This window comes from Salmo trutta, chromosome 9, assembly GCF_901001165.1.
Source record: "Salmo trutta chromosome 9, fSalTru1.1, whole genome shotgun sequence".
Classification (NCBI taxonomy): domain Eukaryota; kingdom Metazoa; phylum Chordata; class Actinopteri; order Salmoniformes; family Salmonidae; genus Salmo; species Salmo trutta.
Genome location: NC_042965.1, coordinates 32,872,664 through 32,890,867, shown reverse-complemented (window position 1 = coordinate 32,890,867; position 18,204 = coordinate 32,872,664). Strand labels below are relative to the sequence as shown.

At 42.0% G+C, this 18,204-nt stretch overlaps 2 protein-coding genes across 5 annotated transcripts; one reads left to right on the top strand and one right to left on the bottom strand.

Moving 5' to 3' along the window:
- Positions 1–322: 322 nt before the first annotated feature.
- On the bottom strand, positions 323–9,707 carry LOC115200437 (E3 ubiquitin-protein ligase RNF165). Of its 4 annotated transcripts, XM_029763520.1 has the most exons (8): positions 9,384–9,707; positions 4,248–4,594; positions 3,879–3,979; positions 2,698–2,827; positions 2,323–2,427; positions 1,889–1,984; positions 1,200–1,303; positions 323–1,065 (listed from the first exon to the last, which is right to left on the bottom strand). In XM_029763520.1, the coding sequence occupies exons 1-8, from the start codon at positions 9,442–9,444 to the stop codon at positions 948–950; spliced, it is 1,062 nt and encodes a 353-aa protein (XP_029619380.1). In that variant the 5' UTR covers positions 9,445–9,707; the 3' UTR covers positions 323–947. The 4 variants fall into 4 exon arrangements, with proteins under 4 accessions (XP_029619380.1, XP_029619378.1, XP_029619377.1 ...); XM_029763518.1 differs by lacking the exon at positions 9,384–9,707 and having other exon boundaries at positions 3,879–3,986; positions 4,273–4,395; XM_029763517.1 differs by lacking the exon at positions 9,384–9,707 and having other exon boundaries at positions 3,879–3,989; positions 4,273–4,387.
- Positions 9,708–9,802: 95 nt separating this feature from the next.
- LOC115200436 (ATP synthase subunit alpha, mitochondrial-like) lies at positions 9,803–17,291 on the top strand. The gene is made up of 11 exons (XM_029763516.1): positions 9,803–9,955; positions 10,643–10,721; positions 11,103–11,272; positions 11,391–11,564; positions 11,810–11,976; positions 15,206–15,506; positions 15,644–15,868; positions 15,958–16,065; positions 16,185–16,329; positions 16,435–16,585; positions 16,718–17,291. The coding sequence occupies exons 1-11, from the start codon at positions 9,896–9,898 to the stop codon at positions 16,794–16,796; spliced, it is 1,659 nt and encodes a 552-aa protein (XP_029619376.1). The 5' UTR covers positions 9,803–9,895; the 3' UTR covers positions 16,797–17,291.
- Positions 17,292–18,204: the final 913 nt, after the last annotated feature.

The window sequence follows — 18,204 nt, the reverse complement described above, 5'->3', positions numbered from 1 at the left end:
CTGTGCAGACTTCCTACTGCTCCACAATCACAAGACAGCCCAAGCCTGCCATACAGCATGCATATCTGGGGCCTCAGTTCTAGGGTATAGAGGCCCCAATACAGCACAATACAAACCACTGAAGCCATGCCTGGTTAGCATCTCTAGCATCCACTGTGATAGCAGAGATCTACTGTACTGGAAATCCACCTATTGATTGGCCTTTGTACATAGCTAGCACTTCCTCATTGCCTAAAGCCTGCCTGTACGCCTATTACCCTCTTTTAAAGAGGAGTACTTCCCCCTTTTGTATTTTTTCCCCACCTTATTTCTTAAAGTGGGATTTTTGCTTGCTACACCACACTGTCACCCTGTTAAATACTGGTGATCAATAACAAGACTACTACACTCCATAACGCCATATGTATTAGGCCACAGAAGCTCATTTCAAGAAACATCCCACTGCTGATTTCCTATTTTGTTATGTTTCGCACAGATGTGCTGTAGCTAGAGCTCAGCGTTTTGGGTTTCATCAAGAGGGAGTGAGACCAGTACACATCAGCGGTAGAGAATAGGCCTATATACAAAAACCCAACAACACAACACACACGCTCGCTAGGGGGGTTGATGGAGGATCTCATCTCTGAGTGTATGGAGAAGCTAATGCTACGGTGCAAAACCCTGATGGAGACTCATCAAGGCCCTGCAAATCTGTCCATACATTCTGGCACCCTTCTGTCACTCTTCTTCATCCATCCACCCATCCATCCATCGGCCTCTTTTGTTTCTCTATTGTTTGGATCAGTGTGCTTTGTTAATCCCTCTCACCTCCCCTCCCGTTCATTGTCTTCTTCAGCTGGCTCAGAAGGCAGGCTCATATGTGATGCAGATGGGAAGGGGGACGTTTGGCAGAGCTCCCCCTAGGGATGAGGTGGGGTTTTACAAGATGGGGGCAGGGAGAGGAGGCATCAGCTGTCTGGTGCCAGCTGGGTCTCAATGTCCACCCTGCATATGGGGCATTTCCTACTGGTGGCCAGCCACTGGTCCACACACGCCTGGTGGAAGAGGTGCATGCAGGGTAATCTCCTGGTGGTGGAGGAAGAGGATGAAGAGTGTTAATATGAATTACCATAGATACAGAGATCTGCAAACTGTAGTCTGTTTTGGCACCAAATGTCCCATGACAATAACATTGTCATTAGCATTGTGACTAGACCCACCTGACATCCTCTCCATCCTCCAGCATTGATAGACAGATGGTACACTTCTCATCTGTATCCAATTCCTCATCCTCCAGCCCTAGCTTAAGGTCCTGAGGTATCCTCTGGAAAATAAAATATACACATAAAATTCATTACAAAAAGCAATATGCATATTTTCAAATGTAACTCAATTTAATTCGCTAAGTTTTGATAGTTCACATGAAAAGAGAAAGATGCTTGAAGTCCAAATACTGTAGTTCAGATACATGACTAGGTATGCACTGACAAACCCAGTTTAGTGCCATCTCCCTTATATATACTGCAAATACTGCTGCCACAATTAAAAGGTGTGCTTCAGGTTCCAGTCTCAATGAATCACTAAAATGTCATGCATGCCTATGATTCCTTCAGTATATTCAAATAATTCTCACAAGACTCACACAGCTTTATAATCATTTGTCCTTTCACCTGCAAGAGGAGTCATCCGTGGTCTTAAATTGGGTACACTCCAAACCATCTGACTGTTGTGTAAATAACAAGTCCGTTTGGACTGCAAGGAGACAGGATTCTTTGGAGAGATTATGTGGCTAACAATGACCTAAAATGAGACGGCAATGTTCAACCGTGTCATTCTATTCTATGGCGCTTTATTCAATGTTCTGCCTCAGTACATCCGTTACAGACATGACCTGAGGGTATATTCTTACCTTCTTGTATTTGTGAGGGTAGGTAAACCTTTCAATAGTGGTCTGGACAGCCCCTCGGTTCACACTGCCCAACCTGTCCTCCAGCTGCAGTAGCTCCTACAGGCAACACATGGGGAGAGACTGTTAACCATCTGGAACAAGCATTTGTCTCTACCTTAGCAGTAGGATTTCAAGGGTTATTTTAGGTCAAGACACTTGAATTAATACTGGCTCTTATTTCAGTCCGATAAAAACAACAAATGAACAAAGCAAAATAAAATAATAGCTTTTCGATTCAGAAGCATCTGGAGAACAGAACTCGTGGAAAAGAGAAGAGCAGTCCCACATGAGGATGTCCACAGCATTGGAGGTAGGGACAGAGGCGTGAGGACAGCCGTGTGAATACCAGAGTGTGTGTGTGTGTCGGGGTGAGAGTGTGACAGGGATAACAGTACCTCATAGCTCTCTCTCACAGCGGATGCGTGGCGGGAGGGGTTGAGGCCCTGCAGGGCCAGCAGGTGTAACTGAGGATACGGGTAGTTTCTGATCTCATGGACAACCTGGAGAGAACATACAGAGAGACGGTAAGGGAGTAATCTGAATACATTCTCCTCAACTCTGAGAAAACATCTTTGAATTTCATACAGATGCCAGCCATCCCTGAACCCAGTCTCTAAAATGATCTATGGTGTAAAGACCAAATCAAATACTACAGGTGGTACAACAAATATGGATGCCATGATTGCACAGATCATTGAACATCGCTTTAATTGTAAATGTACATTCTGTTCATTTAAATATTATGGCAAAAAGAGTTGTGATGATCTCACCACTTGGGTGGAAGCATTGTTCCTGGGGAAGTGATGCATCCTGGGAGATGTCAGGTAGTGATGGTAGTGCTGGGGCAGTGGGCGGACGTGGTACTGAGGAGGAGGGAGCCCCGCGTCCACACTCAAATCCCTGACCAACCACACAACATAGGAGGAGAGATAAAAGAGGAACCAGTTACACAAAGACCCAACAAAAATCATTAACATTGATTGTCCTTGGATTGCCTTGGATTGTCCTTGGATTCCCTACACAGGGTAGTACGTATGGCCCAGTACATCACTGGGGCCAAGCTTCCTGCCATCCAGGACCTCTGTACCAGGCGGTGTCAGAGGAAGGCCCTAAAAATGATCAAAGACTCCAGCCACCCTAGTCATTCTCTCTGCTCCCGCACGGCAAGCGGTACCAGAGAGCCAAGTCTAGGTCCAAAAGGCTTCTTAACAGCTTCTACCCCCAAGACATAAGACTCCTGAACAGCTAATCAAAGGGCTACCCAGACTATTTGCATTGTCCCCCCCCTCTTTTACGCTGCTGCTATTCTCTGTTTATTATCTATGTATAGTCACTTTATCTCTACCTACATGTACATATTACCTCAATTACGTCGACTGACCCGCACGTAGCCCCTTTATATAGCCTTGCTACTGTAATTTTACTGCTGCTCTTTATTTTTTACTTAACAGTTATTTTTCTTAAAACTGTATTGTTGGTTAAGGGCTTGTAAGTAAGCATTTCACTGCAAGGTCTACACCTGTTGTATTCGGCGCATGTGACAAATAATACATCATACCTGTGGGAACGGGTGACTCAAATTCGAAAATTAAGATTATCCACAGTCCAGGAGTAATGTATGAGACTTAAATGGATACCTCAGTATTTTGTCAACTTCCCCGGAGTCAGATTCACTCTTGGATGCCATTTTTATGTCTCTGTGTCCAGTATGAAGGAAGTTAGAGATCGTTTTGCTACCCAATGCTAACTAGAGTTAACGCAATGACTGGAAGTCTATGGGCATCTGCTAGAATGCTACCTCTAACTTCCTTCATACTGGACATAAATGGTATACAAATCACAAGTTCATCTGACTCTGGGGAAGTAGATAAAGGGCATATTTGCCAAAATTCCAAAGTATCTCTTTAACAATGAAGCCACATTATTGTATGAGTGCAAGCTGGCGTCTTACCAGTCTGTGCCTTCAGCCAGGTAGCGAGGCTGCTGGGCCGCAGGCTGTGGGGAGATGTGGAGGGCGGCAGCAAACTCGTAACCCGGCCGCAGTCTGTGGGGCTGGTGTCTGCTGACAGAGGACAACCAAAAAAGGTTTCTGTGCACATCATATTCCATGCCATATGTTGTGTGGATCTGCAGATCCAATAGAAATTTTGACTCAACTTTAAAGCACTTTTGAAATGTGAAAACACATGCCAAACTGAACTACCCCTTTACCAGGGGCACATTCATATTATTACATTTCAAATATACTGTAGTTGTTCATACAAACCTTGACTTTTCTATAGCTTATGGAGGTACCCAAGTTACTATGGGAGTGCCGTGCATAGCCAGAAACCAGGTCCCCATACCTGGAAGGTGGCATGATGCGCCGGTGCTGGGTCTCTAGGATCTGCTGCTGGAGGAGGTACTGCTGGTGTAAGGCCTGAGGTAGGAAAGGGGGGGCAGAGAGGTCCTGGAACTGGGGTGTGGGGGGTAGGGGGTTGAGGGGCGTATGGAGCTGGGGAGAATGTTGGTGGCCAGGGGGAGCCAGGTGGGGGTTGATGCCCGACTGGGGCTGACCTGCGTGGGGCATTGGGAAGTCAATGGGCAGCTGGGCCTGGGGGCCTAGCTGGAAGTGCCGGCAAGAGGTAGCATGGCTATGCTGCTGCTGCTGCCGGTTAAAGTGGGATCCTGTGGAAACAATGAGAGGGAGTCAGACACCTGAGAGAGAGAAACGGTAGGTTAGAATGTATTGTGTTTGTGACATGGAGTGTGTGTTTCTGTGATGTAATTGTGTTTCTGTAGGAGGATCTTTACAAAAGCCCTAACTCTTACCTATGGTGAAACTTACATCAGGGGATAGGGAGATATGGTGAAGTAACACATTCAAACCTGCATGGAAAATGTTAATATTTCCAAACACGGTCTATTATGGCATCATGTGACATTTGACCTTCTGGTTGGATTCTCACCTCTGGGCATCTGACTCTTCGGCAATGTGCGTGCCCAGGATTGTGCATTTAAATTGTGTAACAGAGTGCTTTTCAAATTAATCTAGTTTTAAAATCTAGGGGTACCGGTAATATATCTGAATGACCTTGAATCCCTTTGATAGAAGTGCTGCCAGATGTGTTCTGTAAAATCTGAATGACCTTGAATCCCTTTGATAGAAGTGCTGCCAGAAGTGTTCTGTAAAATCTGAATGACCTTGAATCCCTTTGATAGAAGTGCTGCCAGAAATGTTCTGCAACTTCAAGATGTTTCTTTTTTTATGACACAAACTGTTCATCCTTTATAATCACTGAGGATTTTAACAATGTGATAGCATTGCTATGAGTGTGTCCTTTTTCTGATAACTGTTTCACTTGTTGAACTGTGGGTAACATTATATAGCACAACATCAATGATGTGTCTGTTTATACATCACTACCCAGAAATATCTAACAGCAAATGCCAAGATGTGAAATATCTATGAGCACGAGTCCTGGCCAAGGCTACATAAAGCCTACAACATATTTGTCTACCTCCTTCAAGAAATCAATTCAAATACTGCCTAGGCCTGTATCTTACTCTCACTGACACACACTGCTACCCAAACTTTTCCCATGTGTAGATTCGTTGGTGCAGAGGAAATAGCTTGACAGTACTTTCCCCCTCTTCCAACCACAGCTATTTGGCAGCTGAAGAGAACAGGCTGCTGTTGAATCAGAGACTAGTACAGTGCACTACAGTTACAGTACACTGTCTCCATACTATATAGGGCTGACAATTCTAATGGAAATAACATTGATTATTGATAGGAATGGGAATGGATTGCAATTAGCATGAAGGTGGCGTAGGCTGCATTGTGACATTGATGGCAATATGACAAAATATGTTTGAAAGGGGAGAACACAATTTATAGGACGAGATTTCGTAGTCAGTGACATGTTTTCCATTGCGGTAAAATGCATTTTGGACTCGGGCAGCAAGAGAAGTCCTGGAAAAAGAACATCAAACAAATGTAAACTGAATCTATGCACTGAGCTATACGCAGCCTCGCACAAACAATGTGGGACAGACCTATGTCTAGGCCTTTGTGAAAGTCACCTTCACCTTTTCTAACATGAAGAACATGCTAAAGTGTTGGTGGTAGAGTGGATAACACATTCAGATGAAAACAGGTGAAAGCCCTACAACTGAGAAAAAGGCAAAGTCTACATTGCATTTGGGTCATTAAGTTGGAGAAGACTTGAAGGTGCAGTGCTACAAAATGCCTTGTAAAAGAGTCAAGGCTCTGTAATCTTTCAGAAACATCTGAATGAGGTGGGGTATTTTTGGTCACATTCAGCTCCTAACCAGTCACTAATCAGAATGGTTAAATCCTAATAGAGAAGCATTTGATCCAAGGATCAACTGTGGCACACTGCACTTTCAATTGTCTCAGTGGTACAATCACCATGAATGACAGGGGATAGACTCATTCAGGCCTTGTGATGATAAAAGCATTGAAATTGTCTATCTTTGTCACAGCAGGAGAGGTGGGTGGGGTGGAAGGGGGCAGGTAGGGACGAGGGGAGGGCTAAAGACAATAAATGGAAATCAGCAAGAAGCACACTGAAGGTTAGGAAAAATACTATATTCTTTATTGAAAAATATTAGTTTGTGGAATTTGTGTTTTTGTTGTTGTAATAATGATAATATAAACACCATGCAACAAAAATAAACAACATTGACTGAAGGCAAGGCCCACCATGCTCCATATAGGGTTAATAAGAACAGAAGCAGCATCTAATGAGCAGATGTGGTTGGCTACATCTTTACTACAGAAAGATTACATTGGAATTTACTATTCAATGTAAAAAAAACAAAATCATATGAATCATAATGTGACCATGCATTGAAAGTACCATTACCAGAACAAAAAGGTAAAGAGAGACCACAACCAAACAATAAAATACGTTATTACTCTGCTAGAAGGTTTACTGTAGCAGTGCAGGAGATAAGCATCCCTGTGAAATGGATAGCATTTTGTACTTTTGTTAGTGGGGAGGCTCATTGGGAAGTGAACAACCAGTGAGAGTATCTACACTTATAGCATTGCGATTTGGTTTTGGCTTTAGTGAGCAAAAGGCCTGATAATTCAGTGTTTCAAAGATTTACATTTTCAAGAAGAACAAAAGGGTTACACAAATGGAGGTGGTTAGGACAGGTTGTTGGGCAGAGGTGAAGTGTACCAGTATTTATAAAATGTTGGTGTTGTCCATTTTGAAATCACTCAGATAATTATAATTGTGTGTGTGATCATATTCAATGAAATATGACAATGCATAAGCTTTACATGTAATTGTACATGTAAAAAAAATGCCAATTGGAGCAAAAATATACTATTATTTAGCTACCTTTGTACAATGCATTTTCCATGGGGGAAAAAAAAGAAAATTAGCCAAATTCTGGTGTTCAGTAAAGCAGTGCAGAAATAGAATCCATGCAAAATGTATCCACTTTACAGGGATTTACAGTAGGCTGTTGTCATAATCAAGACTGAATGGGAGGTACACAATGACATACATTTGATTCTCTTTAAGAGCTAAAAATGAGTTCTCTACAACAACTTAACAAAGACAAAAAGTTATTCTATAGGTGTTAGCTATTTGTTTTAGTTTATCCACATATACTCTATGGTTGAATGATACATTTTTGTTGTTGTTATATATATATATACACCAATGTCGTCTTCTGATGGAAAGAGGAAATGAAGAAGGGATTCAATACAGCTAAATGCAGAGAACAGGCAGAGGCCACGCCACACCACACAGCAGCAGCAGATGATCATTAGCTACACAATGGGAGGGACGACAAAGATCTGATAAATGCAGAATGTAGAGCCAGCCTCGAAACTATGAAACAGGAAATAAGAACAGAAATAAAAGCACAATGTGAAATAATTGATGCCACTGTATGAACTTAATACACTACACTGTAGCCTAGACAGTTTATGCAACTTCATAAACTGGGTGGTTCACGCCCTGAAAGCTGATTGGCTGACAGCCGTGGTATATCAGACCATATACAATGGGTATGACAAAATATTTCTTGTTACTGCTCTAATTACTTTGGTAACCAGTTTATAATAGCAATAAGGTACCTCGGGGGGGTTGTGGTATACGGCCAATATACCACTGCACGGCTAAGGGCTGTATCCAGGCACTCCGCGTTGCGTCAGGGTTATGAACAGCCCGTAGCCGTGGTATGTTGGCCATATACCGCACACCCTCGTGCCTTATTGCTTAATTAAGTATGTTTTGATACTGAATCAATGGGAAATGACTGTCTAAAATCAACTGGTGGATCAGCCTGGTCTCATAGACGAGACATAACATAGTAAAGGTAAATCAGGGACACTTAAATTAGTATGATATGTTACGTTTGGTTAAATAAGACATACGATTACTTAAATAAAAAACGAAAGTTTGTTGGTTGGTCGGGTGGGCGTATACGGTGAGTTAGAATCTCATCACAACTAGCTACTTTGCATGTTAGCTAACCATTCCCCAACCTCCTGGCCTAGCTAACGTTAGCTATAATTCATAACATATACTTTTGCACAAAATACATAACATATCATACTAAATATGTATCGGATTTACTGTAAATACAGAATACGAAACGCTCAGACCAGATTGGAAAAACAACCTACATAGCTAGCTAAATTAGCTAACGTTAGGAGTTTTTAAAGATCATCCTGACATTTTCAAATATGACAATTTTGCCTGTTTGTTAGCTAGTAGTTGAAATATAGCAAACATTCTTTAGCTAGCTAGCTAATTGAATTAGTCATAAAATCCTCTTGGCAAGCAGTAAAGATGATCTTCAAATGACATCCTGGGATTAAATATATTCTCCCTACAAAGAGACCGAGCTAGCACTTTGCAACCAGCTAACTAACCTTCAAACAAGTTTGAACGCGTTTCACGCATTCCTCTCTGACATTTCACCATTGCCATTAATTTCAATGGGTGTGCTTATAAGTATGTATTGAAATAGAACTGACTTACTACAATATCATGTCCAGAAATAGCTTTACGTTTAAAAGGTAGCTAGCGTTAGTTAGCTAAATAGCATCGGTCAACGCGCGTCCATATAAATTAGATAGCTAACGTTAGTTAGCCTTTTCAGATAGCTATTGACAGCTATGTTTTTTATATACGATCAGACCCATACTACCAACATGTGTAATATGGTCGTGCAATTATTAATAAAATGTTTCGAAAGCGAATGAGAACATAATAGCCTTGTATGGCAAACATACTGTTTTGTCCTAGTTAGCTACCATTAGCTTTATATAGAACGGAACAGCTGTTTGGTAGCCAACTAGCTAGGACAACAACACAGTCGCTTGCTAGTGTTGGAATGGATCCTAAGAGATTTTCGAGCAGCTTTCGCGATATTAAGATGAACAGGGCATACGTAATTGTTAAAGATAAATATATATAAATACCTCTATTTCTTACTGAGCCAAATACAGGAAGAACCAGATATCCGACATGCACTAAAACCATTCTTGGATCCTTGTCTTGCCGCTGGGTTGATGAGAGATATAGCCCATGTAGATGGTCCGTTCCAACCTACATTCAAGCAGTTCTAGCACTGAGCTGACAGGCAACTGCTTCGTTGACAAAGCGTCGATGGATCAGTATTTTCACGCTTAGGAAATATTAAGTACCACACATGGCCTCTAGGTTGTGCCGAATCCCCATCCCAAAATGTCAGGCCCACTATGATCGCTAGTGGACGCTATTGTACCACTCATACATAGCAGCTGAAACGTGAACTCCGCTACAGTAGATGGCAGTAATGATTTGAAATGACAGGCTGTCATCACGGATGACATAAAATGAAGAAGAACGAAGCTCTTTTTTTTCAGGTCATTCGCATACATAGGACACCCTCTAAGTAAAACTAGCTGGTCTTTGCAGGTGGTGGAGGACAAGTCACATTCGCCCGTTAGAGATGTTATCAGTGCGAGTTGCAGCGGCTCTGGCAAGAAGCCTGCCCAGACGGGCTGGATTTGTGAGTATTGATTTGGTTGTTGAATATAAGACAATTTGCATTGCACGAATTGAAATGTGAATGTAGTGGGTGTATGAAGGGTAGGCCTACAGGCCTCCACCTTCACACGCTCGTCTAGAACGCCATGACCCAGCAAGGCAACTCATGCCACTCGACCTGCTGTCTTGATATTTATTTGATAACGTTACATTGCTGTTTTTATAACTCATTCATTGCACATTTAATTTAGTTTTTCCCTTTCAATGAATGCACTTCATCTACACTACGGTCCGGTAAAATGGCTGTGCTAGGTAACGTTAGTTGAATATGCTATCCGTTAGTCAGCTAAGTTCTGTGAAGGTCAGGGTCTTTTACATACAGAATGCTCCGCCTTGCACAGAACAAGTTCATACAATTATAATTAGGTAACTATAGTGTAGTTACTTGCTTTGAAATACGTTTTTGTAGTGGTGGTTTAACTGGCATTGGATTATTCAAATGCCAGCTGTCAAAAGAGAGGACATTTTGCGGACAACCTAGCTAGCTAACAACGTTTGGGCTAATGCCTCGGGGCATATGTCATGTTTTGATTTCAGTTCATTGTAACGCAGCGAGCGATTCCAATATACATTGCGATTTATTTCCCATTTCATCAGTACAATAGCACTAGTCTTGAACAATAACTGACCATGCTTTCATTCATTCTAGGTGTCCAAGAATGTTGCCGCCGCCAGTGTAGGACTGAATCACCTCCACACACACAGACCATGTCTTGCTGCAAAGACTGGTGCGTAAAGCGAATGGATGCTCAATGATTGACTCAACGAATTACCTTTAGTTAATGACACTTACTATTTGGGTCAGAAATCCTGTTTTGCCACAAGTACCTATTTTAATGAGCACGGGCATCAGGATGTAGACTTGAAGGTGCAGTGCTACAAAATGCCTTGTAAAATAGTCAAGGCTCTGTAATCTTTTGGCAACATCTGTTTGGGGTGGGTTATTTTTTTTAATGTCACACTCAGCTCCTAATCTATTGCTGCTATTTCCCCCTGTACGAACATATAAAAGGGATTCCTCTATGGCTATATTATACTGACGAACACGAGGAGTTATGTTGACTGTTAATGTTGAGTCCATATTTTGATGAGCGGTTTCTTTCTCCCAGGCACGGCTGAGGTGTCCTCAATCTTGGAGGAGAAGATCCTGGGGGCTGACACAAGTGCTGATCTGGAGGAGACTGGCCGTGTGCTCTCCATCGGTGATGGTATTGCCAGAGTGTACGGTCTCAGGAATGTTCAGGCTGAGGAGATGGTGGAGTTCTCCTCAGGGCTCAAGGTGCAGATCTAGGCAGTTTATCAATTTAACTGAACCATGTTGCATTGAAAGAGCTTCTGTTCAATCTAACCACTGTCGTCAGCATAATTTTAACATTGTCTTCTATCCTCTTTTCCAGGGTATGTCTCTGAACTTGGAGCCTGACAATGTTGGTGTTGTGGTGTTCGGTAATGACAAGCTGATCAAAGAGGGCGACATCGTGAAGAGGACTGGTGCCATCGTGGACGTGCCAGTTGGTGAAGAGTTGCTGGGTCGCGTGGTGGATGCATTGGGCAATGCCATCGATGGAAAGGTGTTGTAAAAAATAAATAGTGTAGTTCATTTCAAGTTCCAGTTATTATTAGAATAGGACTTTTGTCCATTGAGAATTAATGTGAAATAGAAATTTATTTTTATACTCAAACCACATAAGAAACAGGATCTCCTGTCTGATCCTTTCGGATCTAGGCCGAGTCCTTGGGTTGTGACTAGAGGCTGACTACAGCCTGGGCATATCAGGTCTGATCAGAATGGCATTAACCCTTCCCTGTCCCTCAGGGTCCTCTTGGGTCTAGCATCCGTAGGCGTGTGGGTCTGAAGGCCCCTGGCATCATCCCCCGTATCTCTGTGAAGGAACCGATGCAGACTGGCATCAAGGCTGTGGACAGCCTGGTGCCCATTGGGCGTGGCCAGCGTGAGCTGATCATCGGTGACCGGCAGACTGGGTAAACACAGATGGCCAGATGCCATCATTGAAAATACCTCTATTCCTTTAGTAGGGCTAACGGGATTGAGAATAGAGGACGTCTAATTAATCGGCAGGGCCGATTTTCAAATTTTCATAACAATCGGTAATCTGCATTTTTGGATGCCGATTACATTGCACTCCATGAGGAGACTATGTGGCAGGCTGACCACCTTTTTACGCGAGTGTAGCAAGGAGCCAAGGTAAGTTGCTAGCTAGCATTACATTTATCTTATAAAAAACAATCAATCTTAACATAATCACTAGTTAAATACACATGGTTGATGATATTACTAGTTTAACTAGCCTGTCCTGCGTTGCAAATAATCAATGGGGTGCCGGTTAATTTATCATCGAATCACAGCCTACTTCGCCAAACGGGATGATTTAACAAGCGCATTCATGAAAAAGCACTCTCGTTGCACCAATGTACCTAACCACAAACATCAATGCCTTTCTTAAAATCAATACACAAGTATATATTTTTTTAAACCTGCACATTTAGGTAAAATACATTTGTGTTAGCAGGCAATATTAACTAGAGCAGTTGTGTCACTTCTCTTGCGTTCAGTGCAAGCAGAGTCAGGGTATATGCAGCAGTTTGGGCTGCCTGGCTCGTTGTGAACTGTGTGAAGATCATTTCTTCCTAACAAAGACCGTTATTAATTTGCCTGAATTTCACAGAATTATGATATAACATTGAAGGTTGTGCAATGAAACAGCAATATTTACACTTCTGGATGCCACCCGTTCAATAAAATACTGAACGGTTCTGTATTTCACTGAAAGAATAAAATTTTAGTTTTCGAAATTATAATTTCCGTATTTAACCATATTAATGACCTAAGGCTCGTATTTCTGTGTGTTTATTATAATTAAGTCTTTGATTTGATAGAGCAGTCTGACTGAGCGGTGGTAGGCAGCAGCAGGCTTGTAAGCGTTCATTCAAACATCACTTTCTTGCGTTTGCCAGCATCTATTTGCAATACTTGAAGCACAGCACTGTTTATGACTTCAAGCCTATCAACTCCCGAGATTAGGCTGGCAATACTATAGTGCCTATAAGAACATCCAATAGTCAAAGGTATATGAAATACAAATGGTATAGAGAGAAATAGTCCTATAATAACTACAACCTAAAACTTCTTAACTGGGAATATTGAAGACTCATGTTAAAAGGAACCAACAGCTTTCATATGTTCTCATGTTCTGAGCAAGGAACTTAAACGTTAGCTTTTTTACATGGCACATATTGCACTTTACTTTCTTCCCCAACACTGTTTTTGCATTATTTAAACCAGATTGAACATGTTTCATTAGTTATCGAGGCTAAATTTATTTTATTGATGTATTATATTAAGGTAAAATAAGTGTTCTTTCAGTATTGTTGTAATTGTCATTATTACAAATATATAAAAATCGTCCGGTTAATCATTATCGGCTTTTTTCGTTCCTCCAACAATCGGTATCGGTGTTGAAAAATCACAATCGGTCGACCTCTAAGAATATGGATGTTTAATGTATAATAAATAAACAGTTGTGTTAATGTTCCACCATGCTAATTTAATTAGCTTTTTCCAAGAGGGTAGTAGACTATTTCAACTAGAGGTCGACCGATTATGATTTTTCAACGGCGATACCGATTATTGGAGGAACGAAAAAAGCCGATAAACAAAATTCGGCCGATTAATCGTATTTTATTTTGTGTGTAATAATGACAATTACAACAATACTCAATTACACTGATTTTAACTTAATACATAAATAAATAATGAAACATGTTCAATTTGGTTTAAATAATGCAAAAACACACTGTTGGAGAAGAAAGTAAAAGTGCAATATGTGCCATGTAAAAAAGCTACCATTGGGTAAGTTCCTTGCTCAGAACATGAGAACATATGAAAGCTGGTGGTTCAATATTCCCAGCTAAGAAGTTTTAGGTTGTAGTTATTATAGGAATTATAACGCGTCGACTATTTCTCTCTCTACCATTTGTGTTTCATATACCTTTGACTATGAGATGTTCTAATTGGCACCTTTAGTATTGCCAGCCTAATCTCGGGAGTTGATTGGCTTGAAGTCATAAACAGCGCTGTGAAGCAAGCATTGCTAAGAGCTGCTGGCAAACGCAGTAAAGTTTGAATGAATGCTTACGAGCCTGCTGCTGCCTACCACCGCTCAGACTGCTCTATCAAATCATAGACCCAATTATAATATAATAAACACAGAAATACGAGCCTTTGGTCAGTAATATGGTCAAATTCGGGAACTCATTTCGAAAACAAAACGTTTATTCTTTCAGTGAAATACGGAACAGTTCCGTATTTTATATAATGGGTGGCATCCCTAAGTCTAAATATTGTGTTACATTGCACAACCTTCAATGTTAGTCATAATTATGTAAAATTCTGGCAAATGAGTTTGCAGTGAGCCAGGCAGCCCAAACTGTTGAATATACCCTGACTCTCCTTGCAATGAGCAGTGACACAATTTCCCTAGTTAATATTGCCTAACATGAATTTCTTTTAACTAAATATGCAGGTTTAAAAATGTTTACTTCTGTGTATTGATTTTAAGAAAGGCATTGATGTTTATGGTTAGGTACATTAATGCAACGATTGTGCTTTTTTCACGGTTGTGCTTTTGTTAAATCATCCCCTGTTTGGCGAAGTTGGCTGTGATTCGATGATAAATTAACAGGCACTTCATTGATTATTTGCAACGCAGGACAAGCTAGTTAACTACACATGGTTGATATTACTAGGTTAACTTGTGATTATGTGAAGAGAGAACTTTAAAAAAAAAAATCTGCTAGCTAGCAACTTACCTTGACTCCGTGCTGCACTCGCATAACAGGTGGTCAGCCTGCCACGCAGTTTCCTCGTGGAATGCAATGTAATCGGCCATAATTGGCGTCCAAAAACCGATTGTTATGAAAACTTGGAAGTGGGCCATAATTAATCCGTCGACTTCTAATTTCAACCAATTGCTTCTGCCTCTCATTCTACTTAGAAACCATGCCTTTATAATTGCAGTAATTATTAGCTATGATAAGAGCGTCTGCTAAATGACTTAAATGTAAATGTAAATATGAGTCAACTTTCCATTCTACTGCTGCCTCTTTTCAGATTTGATTCCCCAGATGCTCCAAAGTACAAGTATACCAGCACAGTAATCTAATACAAATTCCTTATTTTCCAATCTAACAGAAAAACTGCGATTGCCATTGACACCATCATCAACCAGCGACGTTTCAACGAAGGCAAAGATGAGAAGAAGAAGCTCTACTGTATCTACGTTGCCATTGGCCAGAAGAGATCCACTGTGGCACAGCTGGTGAAGAGGTTGACTGATGCCGATGCTATGAAATACACCATTGTGGTTTCTGCTACAGCCTCTGATGCTGCTCCCCTGCAGTACTTGGCCCCCTACTCGGGCTGCTCCATGGGAGAGTTCTTCAGGGACAATGGCAAGCATGGCCTCATCATCTATGATGATTTGTCCAAGCAGGTGAGAAGGGGAAGTTGGGGCTGAGTGGAGTCTTGAGTGTGATGCTACTTCATGGAGGAAAAAATCATGGAACTGGGCTCGCACAGTGACTACATCCATGTTCACCATCTGATTTCTCTCCCCTCCCTACTCTCCAGGCTGTAGCCTACCGTCAGATGTCCCTGCTGCTGCGTCGTCCCCCCGGTCGTGAGGCCTACCCCGGTGATGTGTTCTACCTGCACTCCCGTCTGCTGGAGAGGGCCGCCAAGATGCACGACAACTTTGGCGGTGGCTCCCTGACCGCTCTGCCAGTCATTGAGACCCAAGCCGGAGATGTGTCTGCCTACATCCCCACCAACGTCATCTCAATCACTGACGGACAGGTGGGTGTGATGTGGATGAACGTTATTTCCAGTCAACATGTCAAAGATGAATGTAATCCCTAAACAGGGGTGTGCTCTCTCCCCGGCAGATCTTCTTGGAGACTGAGTTGTTCTACAAAGGTATCCGGCCAGCCATCAACGTGGGTCTGTCTGTGTCCAGAGTTGGATCAGCTGCCCAGACCAAGGCCATGAAGCAGGTACGAACTGTGGATCTGAAGGAGACTGTCCTTGCATTTCATCAGTTGGCCCACAGTATATTTTCTTTCACTTGAATCGGTCTCCTAAATCCATGATGTAATTGGTCCTTTCTGTGTAGGTGGCTGGTACCATGAAGCTGGAGCTGGCCCAGTACCGTGAGGTCGCTGCTTTCGCCCAGTTCGGCTCCGACCTGGACGCTGCCACCCAGCAGCTGCTCAACAGGGGCGTCCGTCTCACCGAGCTGCTTAAGCAGGGACAGTACTGTGAGTGTCGCCACCAGTATGCTAAGAAAGTTTGACATTTTTGTTGTCCGCAAGGCCCACAATTATTATTATTATTTTTTAAATGTATTTCTTTCCCTCCCGTAGGCCCAATGGCCATTGAGGAGCAGGTGACCGTCATCTACGCTGGTGTCAGAGGTCACTTGGACAAGTTGGACCCTTCCAAGATCACCAGGTTTGAGAAGGCCTTCCTTGGGCACATCCTCAGCCAACACCAGGACCTGCTCACCACAATCAGGTAACACACATGGGACCACCAGAGTACTACCAGAATGATCTGAGTTACAAGTCAACAGTGGTTTATGTTAAAATGGTAACGTGTTGATATACACTTCATCTGAACTGATGGGACGCCCTTGTTTCTTTCCAGGACTGATGGCATGATCTCACCGACAGCTGATGCCAAACTGAAGGAGATTGTGTTGACCTTCCTGTCCAGCTTTGAGTAATGTGTGAAACTGCTCCTGGTCCTTCAGTGTGCTTGCTACTGGTCTCTGCCCCCGTTGTCCTAATATTATATGTGAACTACTGAAGACCAGAACCTCCATGTACAGATTTCTCCAAAGAAGAAATAAAATTTTACAACCCTGGAGAGCTGTGGTAAAATGTGACTTTATGGTAGGGTGTGCAGGTCCAGCAGTTTTTGTACTTGGAAGGGTATAAATTATCATGTGAGAAATAAAGGAGAATCCCTGCATTCTGTTCTGTTGCAGTGATGTTTCACCCACTGGGGGTCTTAATATACTGAAACTACCCTAAATACAGTATCTTAACTTTGTTCATGAATTTCACTTTCATCTTGTCAGAATAAAAACATGGTGGTCTCAAAATATATCGATTTAACAGGACATGAATTGTCATTCTTGCGCCTCGTGAAAGATGCAGCACATTCAGTCAACAATGGCGCATTTCAGAATTGATTAAAATAAATCTATGGCTTTGAACCCTTGTGTGGTGTTCATGTTATTATTCACCCAATGTTAGCAGGTCTGGACCCACAACATTACTGGGTTAAAATAATACAGCCAAAACAATTTATGTAAAATTACTTAATACTTAGATGTTGACTTACAGCAATATAGACAGCATACATGGTTAATATTAGCCATTCAACTCTACTAGATCACATTTATCAGCAGCACTTTAGTTTACAAAAACAATCTATTATACTTAGGACATGGGTGGAATAAATCATGTTTATCTTGAACAAATATAAATTAAGTTTTCATCACTTGATTATTGCTTTGAACTGAACAAATTTTACATAGTATTTTATGGAAATATTAAATGAGCCCCATTAAAAACGCATTAAGGCTGGTCTACACACGAGGGACAGAATTTAACTGTTGCAAATCTATTTCTTTCACTTGATGCATGTGTACTGTGTGTTTCTGTCCTTGGGTCCACACACATCGCAGCGCTTCTTGTTGCTACCGGCTCCAATCTAGAATGATGAAAACACTTAGTGAGATGTTAGTAACATTCCTGAACTCACATAGTTACAGCAGGCCAAGGTAGGAGAGTCAGACACACACATATACTTCTGGTATTGGAGTTGTTGCTTCTGTTGGTCGGGCAGATGGGGCACCAGCATCCTCATGATGGCTGCAGAAGCTGGGGTCCTTGGGATATGTTGCTTCCTCTGGATTTGAGGTCTTACCAATGCCACGATGTTAAATATCACAAGTGGCCAGCGTAGGGTTCTTTTTTTTGCAGCTGTAGCCAGTCACCAGCTTGTCTAAATTGTCCACCCCTCCTTTTGTGGAATTGTGATCCATTATGATTTATTTTTTGATGTTCCTGGCCACTAGGGACGTGTCGGCCGGGAACACGAACTTAGAGGAATTGCTGGTCCTG

Bases quoted from the DNA above. Each gene is read 5' to 3' on its own strand.
- LOC115200437 (XM_029763520.1), bottom strand. From the start codon at position 9,444: ATGGTTTTAGTGCATGTCGGATATCTGGTTCTTCCTGTATTTGGCTCA. The intron at 2,428-2,697 runs GTGAGATCATCA...TGTTCTCTCCAG, and splicing joins ACAATGCTTCCACCCAAGTG to GTTGTCCATGAGATCAGAAA. The intron at 1,066-1,199 runs GTGGGTCTAGTC...CTCCACCACCAG, and splicing joins GAGGATGGAGAGGATGTCAG to GAGATTACCCTGCATGCACC.
- LOC115200436 (XM_029763516.1), top strand. From the start codon at position 9,896: ATGTTATCAGTGCGAGTTGCAGCGGCTCTGGCAAGAAGCCTGCCCAGA. The intron at 11,565-11,809 runs GTGTTGTAAAAA...CCTGTCCCTCAG, and splicing joins GCAATGCCATCGATGGAAAG to GGTCCTCTTGGGTCTAGCAT. The intron at 15,869-15,957 runs GTGGGTGTGATG...TCTCCCCGGCAG, and splicing joins TCTCAATCACTGACGGACAG to ATCTTCTTGGAGACTGAGTT.